The 16409-nt window shown below is 41.6% G+C and overlaps 1 protein-coding gene across 3 annotated transcripts in view; it reads left to right on the plus strand.

Moving 5' to 3' along the window:
* The window catches only part of ESRRG (estrogen related receptor gamma), a 391578-nt gene that overhangs the window by 15847 nt on the left and 359322 nt on the right, over nucleotides 1-16409 (plus strand). For 2 of the 3 annotated variants that reach the window (XM_017812795.1, XM_017812796.1), the window contains exon 1: nucleotides 9261-9448. The exons of the other annotated variant lie outside the window; for it this stretch is intronic. In XM_017812795.1, coding sequence (XP_017668284.1) covers nucleotides 9351-9448 — 98 coding nt within the window. In that variant the 5' untranslated portion in view covers nucleotides 9261-9350. Of the gene's footprint in view, nucleotides 1-9260; nucleotides 9449-16409 lie in introns of those variants that run through there. 3 annotated transcript variants of the gene reach the window in all.

Below are 16409 nucleotides of genomic sequence, written 5' to 3' on the forward strand. Positions count from 1 at the left end.
CCCCGCCCCCTTCCACCTTCAGCCCTTGCCAATTGCACTTGCTCAGAGTCATTCCCCCCCCCCCCAAAAAAACCCCACCTTGGGAAAAAGCTGCACGACGGCACCAGCCACCCAGGGTTCAGTGGCTCTCGCCTCTCGGACAATTATTTAGAATTACTGGCCCGGGTGTGTGTGTGCGTGGGGGGGTGGTGTAGGGGGAAGAAGGGAAGCAGGATGATTTTTTTTGCTGCTGACAGATCCTACCCCGGCAGATTTTATGTGCGTGTGTCCCTCCCGCCCAGGGTCAGGAGTGCTGGGAAAAGTGACGAGGCTTTAGCCAGCAAAGAGTTTGGGGCCGGGGTCCCGGGGTGGCTCCCGCAGCTGCGAGCGGAGAAGGGGGACTGGACTCTCCAAGCCTGTGCCGGGGCGCCTGTGACTGTCGCGGCTGCTGCCCCGTGCCGCCCTGACCCCCCCGCCGTGTCCCCCCCGGGAGCCCCGAAGTGTCCCGGCTGCGGCGCGGGGCGAGGCCGGCGGGGGGGCCCGTCCTTGTCCCCCTCCCTCCTCCGCCGCTCGCTCTCTGCTGGAACACTTGTGCGGGCGGCCGGCGGGAGCGGCGCAGGCCCGGGGGGAGCCCTGCCTGCCGGGCGGGGGTCACCGTGCCGCGCTGCCGGCCCCGGGCGGCGGGAGTGGCGGCGTGGCCGCCCCACGCGGGACGCGCTCCGCCCGTGCCGGGCTGTCGGGACCCGCGGGCGGACACGCGCACACAAAGGCGGCGGGGCCGCTCGCTCCCAGGCTCAGCAAGGGGCGAAGGAAAGTGTGCAAAGTCCACGTAGTGCCCGCTCCTCCTGGCACTTGGCCCTCCTAGCGCTGGCCTTGGGGAGGAAGGGGGTTTGGGGAAGCGGCTGCGCGTGGGGTCTGAATGTGACCTGGCTGCGAGAGATTTTCTTCTCTTTTTTTTTTTTTTTAATTTTATTTTATTATTTATTTTCCCATGAACATTAATGCCATGAAGGAGCGAGTGGTCTGGAGGTATATTTTGAAGTGCTGAAGGGGATGCTCTCCGAGTCCTGGGTCTAGTTAATATGTTTCTCGTGATCCCAAAGAATAGAGGACTGCATTTAAGGGATGACTAAATAATGGGGGAGGCAAGTAAAAATGAGTAGAATATAAAGGAGAGGAAAGTGAAGGTGAATGGTAGTGTGGGAAGGCAGGCACTGAGCTGCTTGAGGTTTCTCTCCTGTAATCCTCCCTCTCTCCTATATCGTCCCCCTGTCTCAACTCCCCTCCCCCCCATCCTGTCTTTTCATACTGTTAAGGAGAACCTAATAGCCAACATAACATAACAGAAAAACAGCTGACCCCCTGCCCTGCTTCAACCTATCACCGTCTGTGACCGGGAGGGAAATACGAGTGCCGCTGTATAAACCCACCAAAGTTTTAAGTATTTATTAGCCACCCTGTTTATAATACAAAGTGTAAAACTTGCCTGATACATTTCATTGTTACTTCCCTGTTTTATTTCAGAGATCAAAATGTTCCAGTGTAGCATACCTACCCTCACTTTCAGAATGAGAGTAGTTTACACTTTAACCTACATTACATTGTACACGGTCCACGCATTGCATTTCCACTGAAAATAGCCAAAGACTTGGAATGACAAAGCGACTCGTGGTTATGATCTTTCTTGTGTGAGAGCATCTAGGTAGCTGTGGTTCAGCATGCTGGGGAGGGGGGCTCTGTGGTGTGAGGTGTTTCATGTCTGTATAGGAATCTGGCCTGTCTCCTTTTAGAGGACTTTACAGTTTAAAATGTGCCAGGGGCAGGAGAAGGTAAACACGACATTCAGCGCGCTCATTATCAAAACAGGGAAAACAAATCGATTGCATTAACTGTGTGTGCAGTATCACAGTTATTCCACAGTATTTTGTCAGAAATTAAAAGGTTACCACTAGAGTACTATATCCCTATCTTCAGCCTGGCACCACTTATTACTGCAATAGTATTTCAATATTAAGTGATCTTGGAGATATTTCGTCTTTCATTTTGAATCCCGAATTTGAATCAGCATTAGGATGTCAGGGCTGTGAGATAAGGTATAACAAACTAAGTAGACAGCTGAAGGGCTCCTGCTGAAGGTGTTGCTGAGAAGGATATCTTGGGCCGTTTGCAGTAACCTTGTTTACAGGGACATTTCAATTGCAACCTGAATTTCAGAGAGAGGCTGCCTGGACTAATGCCTGCGTGTCTGAAACCCATCACGAGTGCCTTTTGCACTCTAAACCTTCTCTCTGCCTTCCTTTCATACTCGTAAAAACTTTTCTGGAAGGTTAGGATGATTTTCTGATATGAAAATTAAGATGTTTTCCTAAGAGGAACATTGCTCTTTGAACTGGTGTACATTAGCAACAAAGTATTCATGAGGTTTGATTTTTTTTTTTGGTTCTCTGATGTGTCAGGATCAGTAGTTGCACCAGTCTTTTTAGCTTCATGTATACGGCTTTGATTTATTATATTTAAGCCTTAGTGGTTTTGAACGTACTTTGCAGCACATGAAGTCGGTTCAAGTCAGAATGTGAAAAAGAGGCATATTGTAACAAGGAACAGTTTTGTAGTGATTTGCTAATTTTTTATTTTCTTTTCCTAAAGCTGTTCCAGGAAAATCACGTGCATTTAGCAAGTGGGTGCTAAATGCCAGCAGCCACATTGATGAAGAAAAATGCTGTTGAAATACTTTGGAATAATAAATAGGATATGTAATGGTCAACCACAAGATAAACATTTTACACTGTGTTTTTATGGCTCTAAATTGGCTGCATTGTAAACCAAGCTTACTACTCTATTAAGTCATCAGAGTTTTCAATTATTTAACGTTTTCAGTCAAGCCATCTAATACAGTCTTCATCGTCCCTATCAGAAAATTATGCATAAGGTTGTAATTCCTTGTTGTTGGCATGTGAGGGCTTTGTTGTGGTTGGGGGTTTAACTTTGTCTTATCAGGACAAATATTACAAATCATGCGCACAGGAAAAAAATTATATGGAAATAGCCCCAGTCCTACGAAATGGGTATAGTTACAGCACTGAAATGTACCTAATACAATTTGAGATCCACTCACTAAGAAACCTTGACAGTATCTGCCTTGCAGGTACTGTGCATTTGGAAATACTATATCTCCATTTAAATGCAGATCTTCAGTTTTCTCCAGGGGGCAGTTGGCGAATCTTTCGATTGAACCACTGGTACTAGAAAAACTAACTGAAGATTTACCTATGAACAAGACACCCTTTCAAGTCTGCTTTTTTGAAATAATGATTATAAAATTTACTAATATTGCAATTTTATATTGATTTCGAATGCCTTTTCATAAGTCACAGGGAAGGAATAGTGCCTTTTACTCAAGGTAGGCCAATGTCTGCATGCTTGTTTAGCAATCTTAACAGAGATAACTGCTACAAATAACTTCTTTGTTTTTACATGAGTATTGTGTTTGCATGTGGGTTTTGTCAAATGGACAGAGCAGTCTTGCTTTGATTTTGACCTAGATTCCTCCTGATTATTCCAATACAGCTAGTACCTGCTTATTTCCCACTGTGAAAATAGGAGAACAACTGTTGATGCTATCTAGCTGGGGCTGCATGGGCAATAGGCACACACGTCCAGTCGTCTCCCCTCCTCCACCTTGGCTTCCTTAGTTATGGATAAAATAACACTGGAGTCCAAAGACAGTGCAAGCCAGTATTTCCTCTCCTGTGAATTACCTTTCTTTGAAGGCTTGATTCAGAGAAAACAGGGGAAATAATAAAAAAAAGGAGTGGAATGAGTGAATTTATTTCTGTCTCCTGATTCGGCATGCAAATTTCGCACCCCTTGCAGGGATGAACAGGGCCATGTCTTATTTGAAACAAGTCAGAGATCCACCTTATTCCTTATTTGCTAGAAACTCAGTGTCAGTAGGTGCCAGTCCTCCTTAGAGGGGCTTGTCCCATCCAGTACAATTTTCTATATTGTTTGTCAGCTGTTTAGTTTGCAGTGTAAGCCAAGGCGTTAAACTAAATGCCCAGGACACAGGGAATGGGAGCTTCCTTTTTGGAGTGCAGGCAGCACAAACTACCTGATGCAGGGGAGATAGTAGATCCTGACCTTTTCTATGCTGTGTGTCATGCACTGCATGCATTCCCAGCCTCTCCAGTCTTCCCACCATGGGCAAGGGTGCTGCCTGGGGATGCTGCCCTTGTCCCCGTACCAGAGCCATGAGACTATGGAAATACCATGTGTATTACGTTCACCCGTTAACAGCATATAACCCATTGGCCTCAATACCCTGGAGAAAACCTGCACTTCAGCCTCTGAGCGGAGTTCAGGCAGATCTGCAAAGTCCAATCTTACATGCACCAGCGTTAATGGCAGAGCTCCCATTCATCTTAATTGATATTCCTATAAACATCTGCAGGTTTCTGTTTCAAGTGGAGGCTACTGCTCGGTGGACTTCTTAAAGGAATGTTTTGCATATTGAGGTTGAAAGGGAAGTCGAGCCTGATACATTAACTTATCATCTGTGTCATTCTCTTGACATCAGTTGGATTACTACAAGCGTATATGACAAGGAGATTAGGTGCAAGATCTTCACACACACATCCTTTTCTTAGCATGTTGATCAGTGGAGATTTTACTTCTCTGAAAACCTTGTTCTAAGTCAAGTTTAGGCAAGCACAAACCTGTGTATGCATATACAAGTTGAGCAGGGCCTATCCTTTGTAATACAATTTTTTTCCTTTAATATCGAGGCAAGATCTCTTATTATAACTCAACCATTAGGGGAAAGAAAATGGAACTTTTCTCAAACAGCTTTTCTGTTGGGGAATCTAGTGGCAGTTGCTTTGAAGCATGTGTAATTGATTATCATACATTTATTTTAAAAAGGAGACATAACAAGGAATCCAACATGATGTTTTGGAATATATCTTCTCCCCACAATGTTCTTGAGGGAAATGTAAGGTTGCAGGCATCATTTCATGCCCTGTATGTTTTTGAACATAAATCAAAGAAATTGTTGGAGATTTATAGATGTTCATAGCAACTGTAGCTATAATAAACACATGCAGTATATATTTTCCAAGCTATTTTGTATGGGTGAAAAGCTGAAGCTGGCATTTTGTATGAACAATTCAACTTAATCACTGAAAATTTATTTCCTAGTTAGGGTGGCTTACCTGCATAGCATGAAGTTGTACACCTTCGTTTAAGTTCATCTGGTTATGACGCCTCGGTTAAAATTGGGAAAGAATTTAAACTGGATCTAGATACCTTGAATGAATTATTCCCAATGTCAAATTTATCGTGATGCCTCCATGGCGGTATTTACATCTATATTATCACCTGTATTGGTTTCAAAGTATGCTGGATACTTTAGAGAGCAAATAAAAGACCGGAACGGTATGAAAAAACCCAACAATTTTAATTGTACACATAGCGCAAAATACGAGTATATTTAATACAGTGGGACAGAGAATCCTGAATGAGCGGGTAGTGCAGAGCTGCTAATGGGAACAGCAACTAGCTTAGGCATACACAGTTACTGATGATTGTACTAGTTTTGGTTTAAAGTCTTGATAGATGAAAAGAGAAAAGTGACTTTGACTTTTATGGAGGAATTTCAGTGAGGAGAGCCTAACCACTTGTTGTGTGAGGATGAGGAAGGTGTTCCATATGTTGATTAGGATCCACATGCACTAAAAAGTTGAAAAGCAAATCCAGTAGTCACAGTTATTATGTATATGGATAGGCTGAGGAAAGGGCACATTTGGGACCTGGGCAGGAATCAGACAGCCTAGATGAACAGAGTTTTAGATTTAATGTTTAAGAAAAGTCCTAAGTGTCTGAATAAACCAGGTAGGATATATTTCGTGGAGTCTCTGTATACTCCTGTTGGGTTCTGAGACTGATAATTGAAACTGATACTCCTTATTGGAAATTTTGAGACTAGCTAAAAGGTGGGACTTTGAAAAGTGTCACTGTGCTTCTGCTGGACTTCTGTTTTATTGTGGTTACCTTCAATTGTTCCTCTTTAATTACAAGAGTCAGAAATCTCTTTTTAAATGAGAAAGCTGGGTCTCTTATTACTTGACTCCTGGAAACAGGGTTTTAAAATATACAACAAATATTCATGCAAAAACTGAGAATTTGTTTTATTTTTATTGTAATATTAGCTGTAAATTACTTCCTCTTTATGGTATCTTTGAATTTTAAGACCAACATGAATTAAACAAGCTTTCTAAATTGTTACACCCGATGGATGTCAGGAAGACAAGGCATGGCCCATTTTGGGCACTGGTACTAGTTTAGACTTTGGAAGAGCAGGCAGTGGGGTTGGCTTCCAAGGGTCACCCTTTCCACTGGGGATGGGTGGAGGAGGGGTGGAGACCTACAGCTTCTGTAGGTCTGTAGGTCTGTGGCTACTGTGTATACATTGTGTGAGCTTGGGGTCAGCCTCTCCTTCATTTCTCTCCTAGGTCTTGCTCCCCATCCTCTATAAACATTTTTTACCATCCTGCCTTAATAGGCAGGCTACTTTACCCTGCCCTCTGAAGGTTGAAAAATAGGCTTTGAGTTGTTACTGTTCTCCCTGCTGGATACAATGCTGTGAAAAAATTCAGTGAGAAAATCAGAAAGGAGAGAAAAGAGAAGACAGTGCTGCAGGTTGAGGTGTAGCTGGGAAGAGTGGGAGGAGACAGATTTTGCAATTCCCGTTTGTCCCATGTTTAGGACCTGTGTCTACTTTACAAAAGAAGGTAGCTGAAGGTGCTGTGTCCCTGGATATGTATTGACCCAGCTGTGACAGGTGGGGCACAGTTACAGAAGAGAGGTAAGGAGAAGTGGAGTCTAACATGGAGATGACATCCTCCAACCTTGACAAGTATCGCTGTGTCTGTGTGGGGTAGAATTGCTGAATACACTTGGATTACTGCTCTCTCATGCCTCATTCAGAAGTTGCAGCCTTTCTGTGCTGACACTTGGGTATTTAGAGGCTCTCGAGGAGAAAACTTCATTCACCGAAATTCCTGCTTCCACAGGGATTTTTTTTTTTTTTTTTTTACTTGTCTTAAATTAGTGCCTGGAGTTCCACCTGGCAAAAAGAACTTGTTTTATTCTGTGCTGAATTTCTAACAGAAAAAAACCCCTTTCCTGCCACACTACAGTCAAAAGGGACCAGGTAGATGGGTGTTGTGAGTGAGTTATGTGAAGTCTGGTCAGCAGGCTGGGCACTGGAGCACAGAGAGCAGGTGGTTCAAGGTCACGGCCCTTCTTACAGCACATCTGGGAGCAGGGCGCACAACCTCAAGTTTTAGTCCTTTACTTTGCTCCAACATGCAATCCTTGTCTTACAGCTTGAGCAACTGAGGGACAGAAGCTGTGCTTTTGCAACATGCAGTAAATGTGATGGTGCCAGCTTAGGCACAGAAAGGTGAGGTGATGTGTCAGAGGTGATGCAGACAGACAGTGAGCCCAGCTTTGTAGCCAGGATTTTGAGTCCCTGCCTTGCACTGTCTCTTGAGGGAGAAGAGCAAGATTAAACCTGCTGCTACCACACACTTTCATTTCTCTGGTGTGACACAGTCCAGGAGTGGACAGGATCCTTCTCCCAAAAGGGAGACACGAATTTGGGTGGAAGTGCATGTTGAATCAGTGTGGTTACCCTGCTATAAATGGTGATGACCTTTTACAAAAATGATTTTTAATGTTTTACTAATCAGATTTTGCTTCTTCTTACCTTTTTTTTAATTGACGGGAGGTGAGGATGTGAACTATGAGTATCTCTGAAAATTCAGCCACAAACCCTTACACTTGTTTGTGCTTGTGAATGAGTGTGTGCACACGTGTGCAACGTGTGTACACAGACTTGGATGTTGTGTATGCACAGGATCTCAATTATTTTGCTGTTTGAATCATAGAGCATGCTGTCTTGATGTACTGTCAGTTTTGGTTTCTGCCCTTTGGAATAAAGTTCAAAATATTAAAGAAATAACACGCAATATACTAGTAGCTAGAATAGTCATAATGCCTGAGGGGAAAAGAGAGTGGTGAATAATCTGTTTTACAAATGCCCAGGAAAAAACCCTTAACTCCTCCTAACCAAATTCTGCTATGGTGCACTTTTAAAAGGGATTCTTCTAAATTTTTTGTTTCTGAGGCTTTCTGGTTATCCTGGAGAGGGAAGTAGGTCCTGTTTGGAAAGCAGTGTGCAAGCTTTGTGGTCATGCTCTGACTGTGTGCCAGGGGAACGTGTGGTCCCAGTTACTCTTTGAAGAATCACCCTGGGCTAAATGGTGAAACAACTAAATCCGAATTAATTATTGATAATTCTTTAACATCAAATGTGAGGATGTGTTTGGAGTGTTGCTTCCCAGTTAAGAGTTGAAATAGCGCTAGCAGATGTATTCCTTTTAAATGTTGTTTTCTGGTCTTATTAGTTTGCTTGGACAGCTCTAAGAACTGCAGAAGCTGATGCAGTTCTTTGGTTTGACCATCCTTGGTTTGATTCTGGAGGGCCGAGGCAGGAGCTAAGGGAGCACTGACAGATATTTGAAATCACACTGGGACTTTGGTCAGAACACCAAACTTTGCTGAATTTGGGGTTTTGTACTCCATGGTTTTAATCCAACGGGGACCAGGCTAGACCAGGCTCTAGATTAGATATTAAATGAAAGAACCAGCCCCCTCTCACTCCCAAAATCTTTTGACTTGTACTCTGTATAAGAAAAAAAGCACTGAAAGTGCGTGACTGATGCGAGGCAGGCTCAGGATTAATTTAGGATAAACAGGATGCCTGTTGCACTTAATTTAGCAATTCTAAGGCAGAAAATGCTTTTGAGCACAGCTAACAGCTTCTCATCTGCAAATGCCACGATCAAGACAAAGCAAAAGATATTGTGGCGAATTCTGCAGTTCACAGTCCTGACACAGTCAAAAACCTCCTATTACAGTGAGGGAGACTTCTGCTTGTATCACAACTGCCTAGGATGCAGGATTTCAGAGTAGTGTTAAATAAAAATAATACAGTAAATATACCATTTTAAAAGTCCTGCAGGACATGCAGCAAACGCCGGTGATTTGAACTGGGTGAAGTTGTCAAAGGTTGCTTTGCTCTCCGGAGCCTGGCAGTAGCTCCACTGAAATGTGATGCCATTGGTTTTCAGCAAAGGTTTCTTTCTGCAGGGCTGCAAACAGAGATCAGCTGCTACTGTGTATACACAACTAGGGAGCAAATCAAGCAGCACATTTAAGCAGCCTTTTTAACCCTGAGACTTTCCAAGATTTCTTCTTCACGCAGGAAGTTTCCTTTATATTGTCAGCTGTAGCACTTTGCTCATGTAATGAGATCAGAGCTAGGATCACTGCTGCACAGTAGAAAGACTTCCTTAAGACATTTGTCCTTGAAACTGCACCAAACTCTTGGAAGAACCCAGAACCTGTAAGTATGTATGATATAGGCAACAATAGCATGGTGCAAAGCTGCAATCAACCATTATACGATATCCGATTAGCAGGGCAGGAGGGATTTTTTTTTTTCGGATGTTGTGTTACATTCATTTTCAATTTGTTCTAAGGAAGCAAATCAATTCGGGCTTCTGATACAGTGACTTTGCAGTAGATGAGCTAGTAGTAATATGTTTGATTTAACTATTTGTTGCTGTCATGTGGCTTGTGGGACAAATATTGTAGCCATCAAACTGTAGAGAACTTTTCTTATGTTTTAGGCATTTTTAAAGGATTTGGGGGGTCAATCTGGCAAATAAGTTTTTGCTTTGCTCTTTGATTTTGGCAACCCCACCCTTCGCCAAACTATAAATAACAGGGCAAATGGAATTAGTGCGTATTGTTCTTAGGTGGCAATAAAATATATTTGTTTGCAGGCTTAATTTAGTCGTTAACAACGTTGCACTGTTTGGGGTGGTTTTTGTCTTAATTGGATTCTACTCAAGGCTGTCTATTTTGTGTTTTACTATCTTGTCTGTGTCTGTTTAAGTTACTTTGCCGGGACTGCAGTCTGGTTAAACCTGTATTTAAGCACTATTTATATTCCGAACACATTTCTGGTAAAATAAGTGTTTGAGATTTTTATTTTTTTTAAAGCCTTGAACAGTACAGTTCTATTAGCAGAGAGCGCCAGAGAAGGCACAACATGGGTGAATGTCAGACATAGACCTCATAACCTAAGTCTTCTGTGTACTAAGTCTGACCCAAACGTATCCACTTTTGTGACTGCAACTAATACAAGCCTTCAACTCCCTTTCAATAAATTTTTCATACATGACACTTCTGTTTATCAGATTAATTTCTCCCAGGTTAGCCTGATTGATAGCTGGATTGTGGTTTCTTAAGAGCTTTCCCCATGAAACCCCACCGAAGAGCTGCATTCCATTTAACCAGTGAATGTAAAAACTGGTAACCATGGATTCAGCCACCACTAACTGTCGAGAGCAATGACTTGTTGTAAACAATACAAATGAGCCAGGATAGCAGAAGCAACCAGACATGAAATGATTTTAATAGAAATTACGGTAAAGGTCATGTGATACTGTATTGGCTTGAATTCAGTGTTAAAGGGAAAGTATTTCGCTTTTTTGGGTTTGATTTAAATTGCACATCTCCGCTAGCTTCACGTTTGTGTAAGACCTGCAGAAGGGCAAATGAAACAGTTCTTTGGAAAAGCCTCTGCTTAATTGCACATTGTGACTTAGGCCCTGATCCTTAAAGTGGAGGAATAGCTCTAATCAGTGGCATTATTCACATACTAAAAATTGTGTTTGTAGGATTGAGGCCTTTATAGATATATTAGTAACAAAAACTGTATTCTAAGGAAATACCTGTCACTAAAGATAAATAGTGGAAATGCAAGTTTTACTGATGTTGTGTGTTTTGGTTGGAGAATTTTGTTTGCTTGTTTCAATAACATGAAAACAAGTTATATTTATCCCTTTGTTTTTGAATGTTATGACTTTCATTTCTCATCCACCATTCCTCAAACCCTCTTCCTAATTTATAGCCTCTCTTTTGGAAAACTGGTAAACCACAGTGTCAGCTATTATAATATAGCATGATGATAGGCACATGCAGATCGCATGAGCAGTCGTGTGTCCTGTCTCAGGAATTTCCATCCCTACAAAGTCTTTGCTGACTCCCAGCTGTCACATGGCTGTCACTCACAAATTCTAACCATAACCAAATCCTCCTCCCCGGGCATGCGCTCACCAAACCTCTCTATGTACGCCTAGACACAAGCACCAATGTCCCTGCTTAAGCACTTTCTTTGCTTAAATGGGTCTCTCCCCCAAGACTAATGTTTTTCTCTCAGTTTTTTTTCCTGGGTGCTACTTCCGTGCTGTGCCTGTCCTTTGTAGGGAGGAACCTGGAATAGGAATAGTAGTCAGTAAGAAATGCAAAAAAAGTTTACTTTGTGCATTATTTAATATAATAATTCAAATCGATGTGAATCTAAATTCACAATTTTCATGACCCCCTTAACCTCTTCAAAAACATTAACCCTTAATGTTCTCTAGACAACTGTCACCTTGCAGTATACTGACTTACTGTTTCGTGTATTTATCTGTCGTAATATTTATATAATTTGGATTATAAGAGTCCTAGGCAGGAATTTTGCTTATTTCCATTTTTTTAGGTTATTTCTATATTTCATACATGCCAGATACATCTGTGTTGTTTTACCTATAATTATGATTTATATATTTTTCAACCAGAGGTATTTCAAACAATTCTCATCAATCTGTTACAACTGGCCAGTCTCAGTCAAGCACAGGTTGCCACCAAAATGCATGGTAGATACAGGACAAATTCTGCTTTCCCTATTCTTCAGAGCTGCCTTGCCAGACCGAGGGGGCGATTGCTTGTGTGAATCGGGAAAGTAAGATTTATCTTATACAGGAGGCAAAAATAGAATGACTTCTACTGAAAAGAAGTACTTCTGCGAATTAAAAGGAAAGCATTTAAAGAGGAGTATTTGGGGAAAAAAAAATGCCAAATTGCAAAATATTTTCTGTAGCTTGATTTTGTCAGTGTTAAGAGTGTACTGGGGTACTCCTGTAGATCAGACCTATAAGTATATTAACATTTTACCAAAACAGAGGAGGTGGCTGGACGGGAAAGATACCACCTTGACTTTGCGTCTTTATCCTGGAAAGAATCCAGAACCGAAAGTAAAATGCAGGTGAAAGCACAGTGAGACTCGAGACCAATATCCAAGTAAATTGGGGAAGCCGCACTGGCCCCCTTACCATGAGCTGATTATGAAGCGTTGATAATTTCTACACCCCTTGAGAACCAGGTGGGGGCTGTTTGAATCGTTGAGCCTGGCAGAAGAAACCAAGTTTCAGTCTGGAGGGATAATGCAGTGTTCAGGAAAGAAGGAGTGCACCATGACCCCATGGACTTAACTGGCATGAAACAACAGGCAATTTTCTTTTGCTTAAAGTATCTCTGGCATCTTTACGATCTGTGACATATGTGCTTATTCTACTCTCCTGTATTTTGCATCAAATACTGATTTTATAATGCAAAACTTGCAGGAGTTAGTGAGTGAGCTGCCAGAACTCTTTGCCCATCTGCAGCAAGGAAGAACTGGGAGGCAGATCCTTTTGTTTTTCTCCTGTTTTTTAAAGTTCCGGTGCTGGTTGATGGGCAGCTGCAGGAGAATTTTCATTTGAAGCAGAGCTCTGTGAAGTTGTATTTGGATCTGCAAAATGGAGACCCTCAGTATTTTAAGCATAGAGGAATCTCAGTGTTTGCAGTCAGTTAAATGTTGCAGTGAATACCTGGGATCTGGCAGAAACTTTTACCATTAAAATAATTAGTAATAATTAATGATATTTTCCTTGTAATAACAGTACTATAGAATAATAACAATAACTTGTATTTTATTATTGTAATTATGATCTACTTTTATGCCAAGACTGCTTTTGTCAATTAGATAATTTGTATATGAAAATAATCATATTTGCAATCCTGTCAACTAAATTCAAGTGGGGTAAGTACAGGCACCTTTAAAAAAATTGAAAATGTATTTATGATATGGAGATACAAGGTGTAGGGAATATAGGGTAAACTGTTAGCCACATCTGCTCACACTTTTCCTCATGGTTGAGGCAGCCAACAGCACTGCGGGTAAGTGAGAAATAAATTCATAGGTTTTGCCTGGTGGACTCCTGGCTGTCAGGAACTGGACTGAAACTGCTTAATTCCATGGAGCATGGCAAACTAGTTGGTCACTGAATAACAGAATATTGTTCTTTGAATTATTAACTCTTTGTAAACATTACAGTATTTTGTAAACATTACAGTATTTTATAAATTTTTGCTTCTTTCTAGTTTTGCCTCTTAACTGGTGTGTTTTTTTGAGGACTCCTCTAGTAATTTTGTCTTTTGAACATTTCCAAATGTACTTCTTCCCATGGGCTATTGAAGACCCATGATTTATGGGTTATAATATTCTCCAGGTCAGCAAAACTGTCATAGGGTCTAAAGACAGGACTGTGATCTCTATCAACTGCATTAACTTTCCATGAACTTTCCGTGACTAGAACACGTCTTTAATTATTCTGCATTACTCCTTTGTACAAAATAAGGTCGTTCTCTGTGTAGTTTAGTTTTAACAGAACCAGACTGTCACTGACCATCAGCTTTTGCATGCGTAGACTCTCTTCTTCCTGGCAAGGCTTTAGGCCCAGATCCACAAAAGGATTAGATGCCTTAAGTGGGACTTAAGTGGGATTTAGGCATTGAAAGCCCAAACTGAGATCCTCAATATCCCCACTGAACTGCCACCTAACCTTAGAAGTTGCCTAACCTGTGTAAGTGCCTACGTTTTCAATATACAGCTTTCCCAGATGGCCAGAGATCTGCTTTGGATGTTCTCAAGCACTTCCATCCTGACAAGGTTGAGCCTCTCTGCTCCCATCTTTCCCCTCACATCCCAACAGACTTCAGAAAGTGCAAACTCTTCTTGCAAAATGGTGGATTTCTGTGTGTGATATACCTCACTTTCTCCAGCTGTGTCCTTGAAGAAAAGGACCCTCCAGTAGGTTTCTTTCAGGAGCAGCCTGAGAACCTTGAAAAAGTTATCAAAACTATAAAATTTGAGTATTGCTGCTTACAAATGCAGGTCCTAGAGAAGAAGAAGTGGGGCTACAGGTGAGTGTGGATGGCCTCTGCCATCTCCTGCTGGCAGTACTGGTCTGTTCCTGCTCAGCGATGGCCGCTCCTGAGTTGGCTGGCACTGCACGAGACACAGGAGTTGCTGGCAGGGCTGAGGGCTCCATCTCACACGCAGAGCACCTGAAAGCTGGGTACTGGGATGCAAAATTATTATTGTTCCTAGAGGTTTTCTTGGAGAATCCAGGCCCTGGTGTTTTGTGACAGCAGTATTTGGAGGAATAACTCTTTTCTGCAAGAAGTCACTTAGGGTTTCAGCTGACTGTGTTACATGGTGGATTTTTTATGTTTTGAAAGCCAGACTTACTGGGGTGTTCCATGTGCACACCCAGAAATAAGAAACACTCTTTTCAGGGCTTCAGTCTCAAGCATTTCTGGAGCTGTGGCAGGATTGATAGCTGTCTCGCTCTGCGGAGGCCAAAGCAAATAATGTCTTGTTAGTAGCTGAGTAAGTGGTCCTGTGCCATCACTTCTTTCTCAGCTGTACTCATGACATTTCATGTGTTCTCACCTGTGTCTGTTGTTTGTTTAAATCCTGCTCAGTTCTTTGATTTATCAGTTTTCTGTAGACTTTTGTTCAAGTAGTCCCAAATGCTATCCTATATCAAATAGATGCATCCTTATCAGCAAATAGTCTTTCATCATTAACTTTAACCCTTTCACATAATTCTGCATATGTCCACTTTGACCTTTTGTTTTTTAACATATTGGATTTTTTTTAATGGGGACAGTATTTAGGAAATCTCATAGAATTTCTTCTGAATCATTCTGTCTTTTTATGTGAAAGTACCTTTTATCCACATGAATAGATAAGAATATTTTTCTTTTTCTTTCTCTCTTTTTTTTTTTTGCCCCTGAGAGAGAGAACTTTTTCTCAGGGAATTCCTAATTTTTGAGTTTGTCAGACAGCTAGACTACATACAATCTTAATATTATTTCTTGTTGCTTTTGATTTATGTACATGTGTACAATCCTGAAAACAACAATACAGAATGTAGAACATATTTGTATAGAGGTATAGCCTAGAAACTATACGAGCACAAAAAAGATATATTTGTACATTTAGAAACTGCAATCATGAAAAGCCTATATCTAGCGAATAAACATGTAATAACAAGTGCAATGTGTGTTCCTTACAGCGCTTAGAAGTGTTTACATTGAGGTAGCAAAAATTTGTAGGACTGTCTATGATAATGACATCTTAATAGCTAAGAACATTATTCATGTATTTTTAAAACTGATACAGGGATATCTGTTATTTTAGTGGAGAGTATATGTTGTAGATTAACCTGCAACTTTCAGTCCACTAACTTTGTGTTTTCAGAATAGCATGCTTGAATTATTACACATTTATTTTGGCATTTTAACACATACAAACATTGTGAGCGTTAATTCATCATACATCATGAACATATGACTATTGCATGAACCGGTTTTAGTTATAGGAAGTTCAGCAAGTATTGTGCCTTGGTGGTTGCCAGATCACTTGCGTGCTTGCTAAATCCTATGCACAGTGCTTCCGTTTGCTGGGTTACTCATTGAGCTTTTAATAGTCAACTTAATTTTAGTTAAGGTTCAGTTTAGTAACTCTCGCAATTAGTGGAAAATATTGCCAGCATTCATCTGGTAAACCATATTACATACGAAAGGCGCACACACCGTATATGCGGAGGTAAAAGATAACAGATCGATTCTGATGGATCCCCTCGTGACGAGCTCTTAAGGGTAAATTACAAAACCTTTTAATTATTGGGGGTAACCTTGCAGAAAATTGAATCTTGAGTTTGCATGTAGGAGGAAGTTTGGTCGCCCTTGCTCACCACTGGTTCCCAATACCAACAGTTGCTCCGTGCACTGGGGTCCCTGGGTGCCTCTTGGGCTGCGGCTTCACACCAGTGCTGCTGATGTGCAGGTTCTGAGATGGGCCTGGAGCCCTCCTAAAATCAAGAGGTCTTATTTTTGGGGCAAGTTTCTGAGCCCTGTCCTACTTATTTGCTTTGCCTTTCTGAAAACAACTGAGGTACAGGAGGCAAGTCTGCTGCTTGACTCTTTTAAGGCAGTTTTATGGGTTGTTTTATGGGTACGGGTAAAGGACTACAGGTGAGATTTTTTTGCCCGCATATAAAATGGAGATATGACTTCACCTAGCCTGTTGGTGTCTGAGAAATTAAATACTAGGGGCAATAACCGTAAGTAAGGATTAACTT

Source organism: Lepidothrix coronata, unplaced genomic scaffold, assembly GCF_001604755.1.
Source record: "Lepidothrix coronata isolate B3197 unplaced genomic scaffold, Lepidothrix_coronata-1.0 Scaffold38, whole genome shotgun sequence".
Classification (NCBI taxonomy): domain Eukaryota; kingdom Metazoa; phylum Chordata; class Aves; order Passeriformes; family Pipridae; genus Lepidothrix; species Lepidothrix coronata.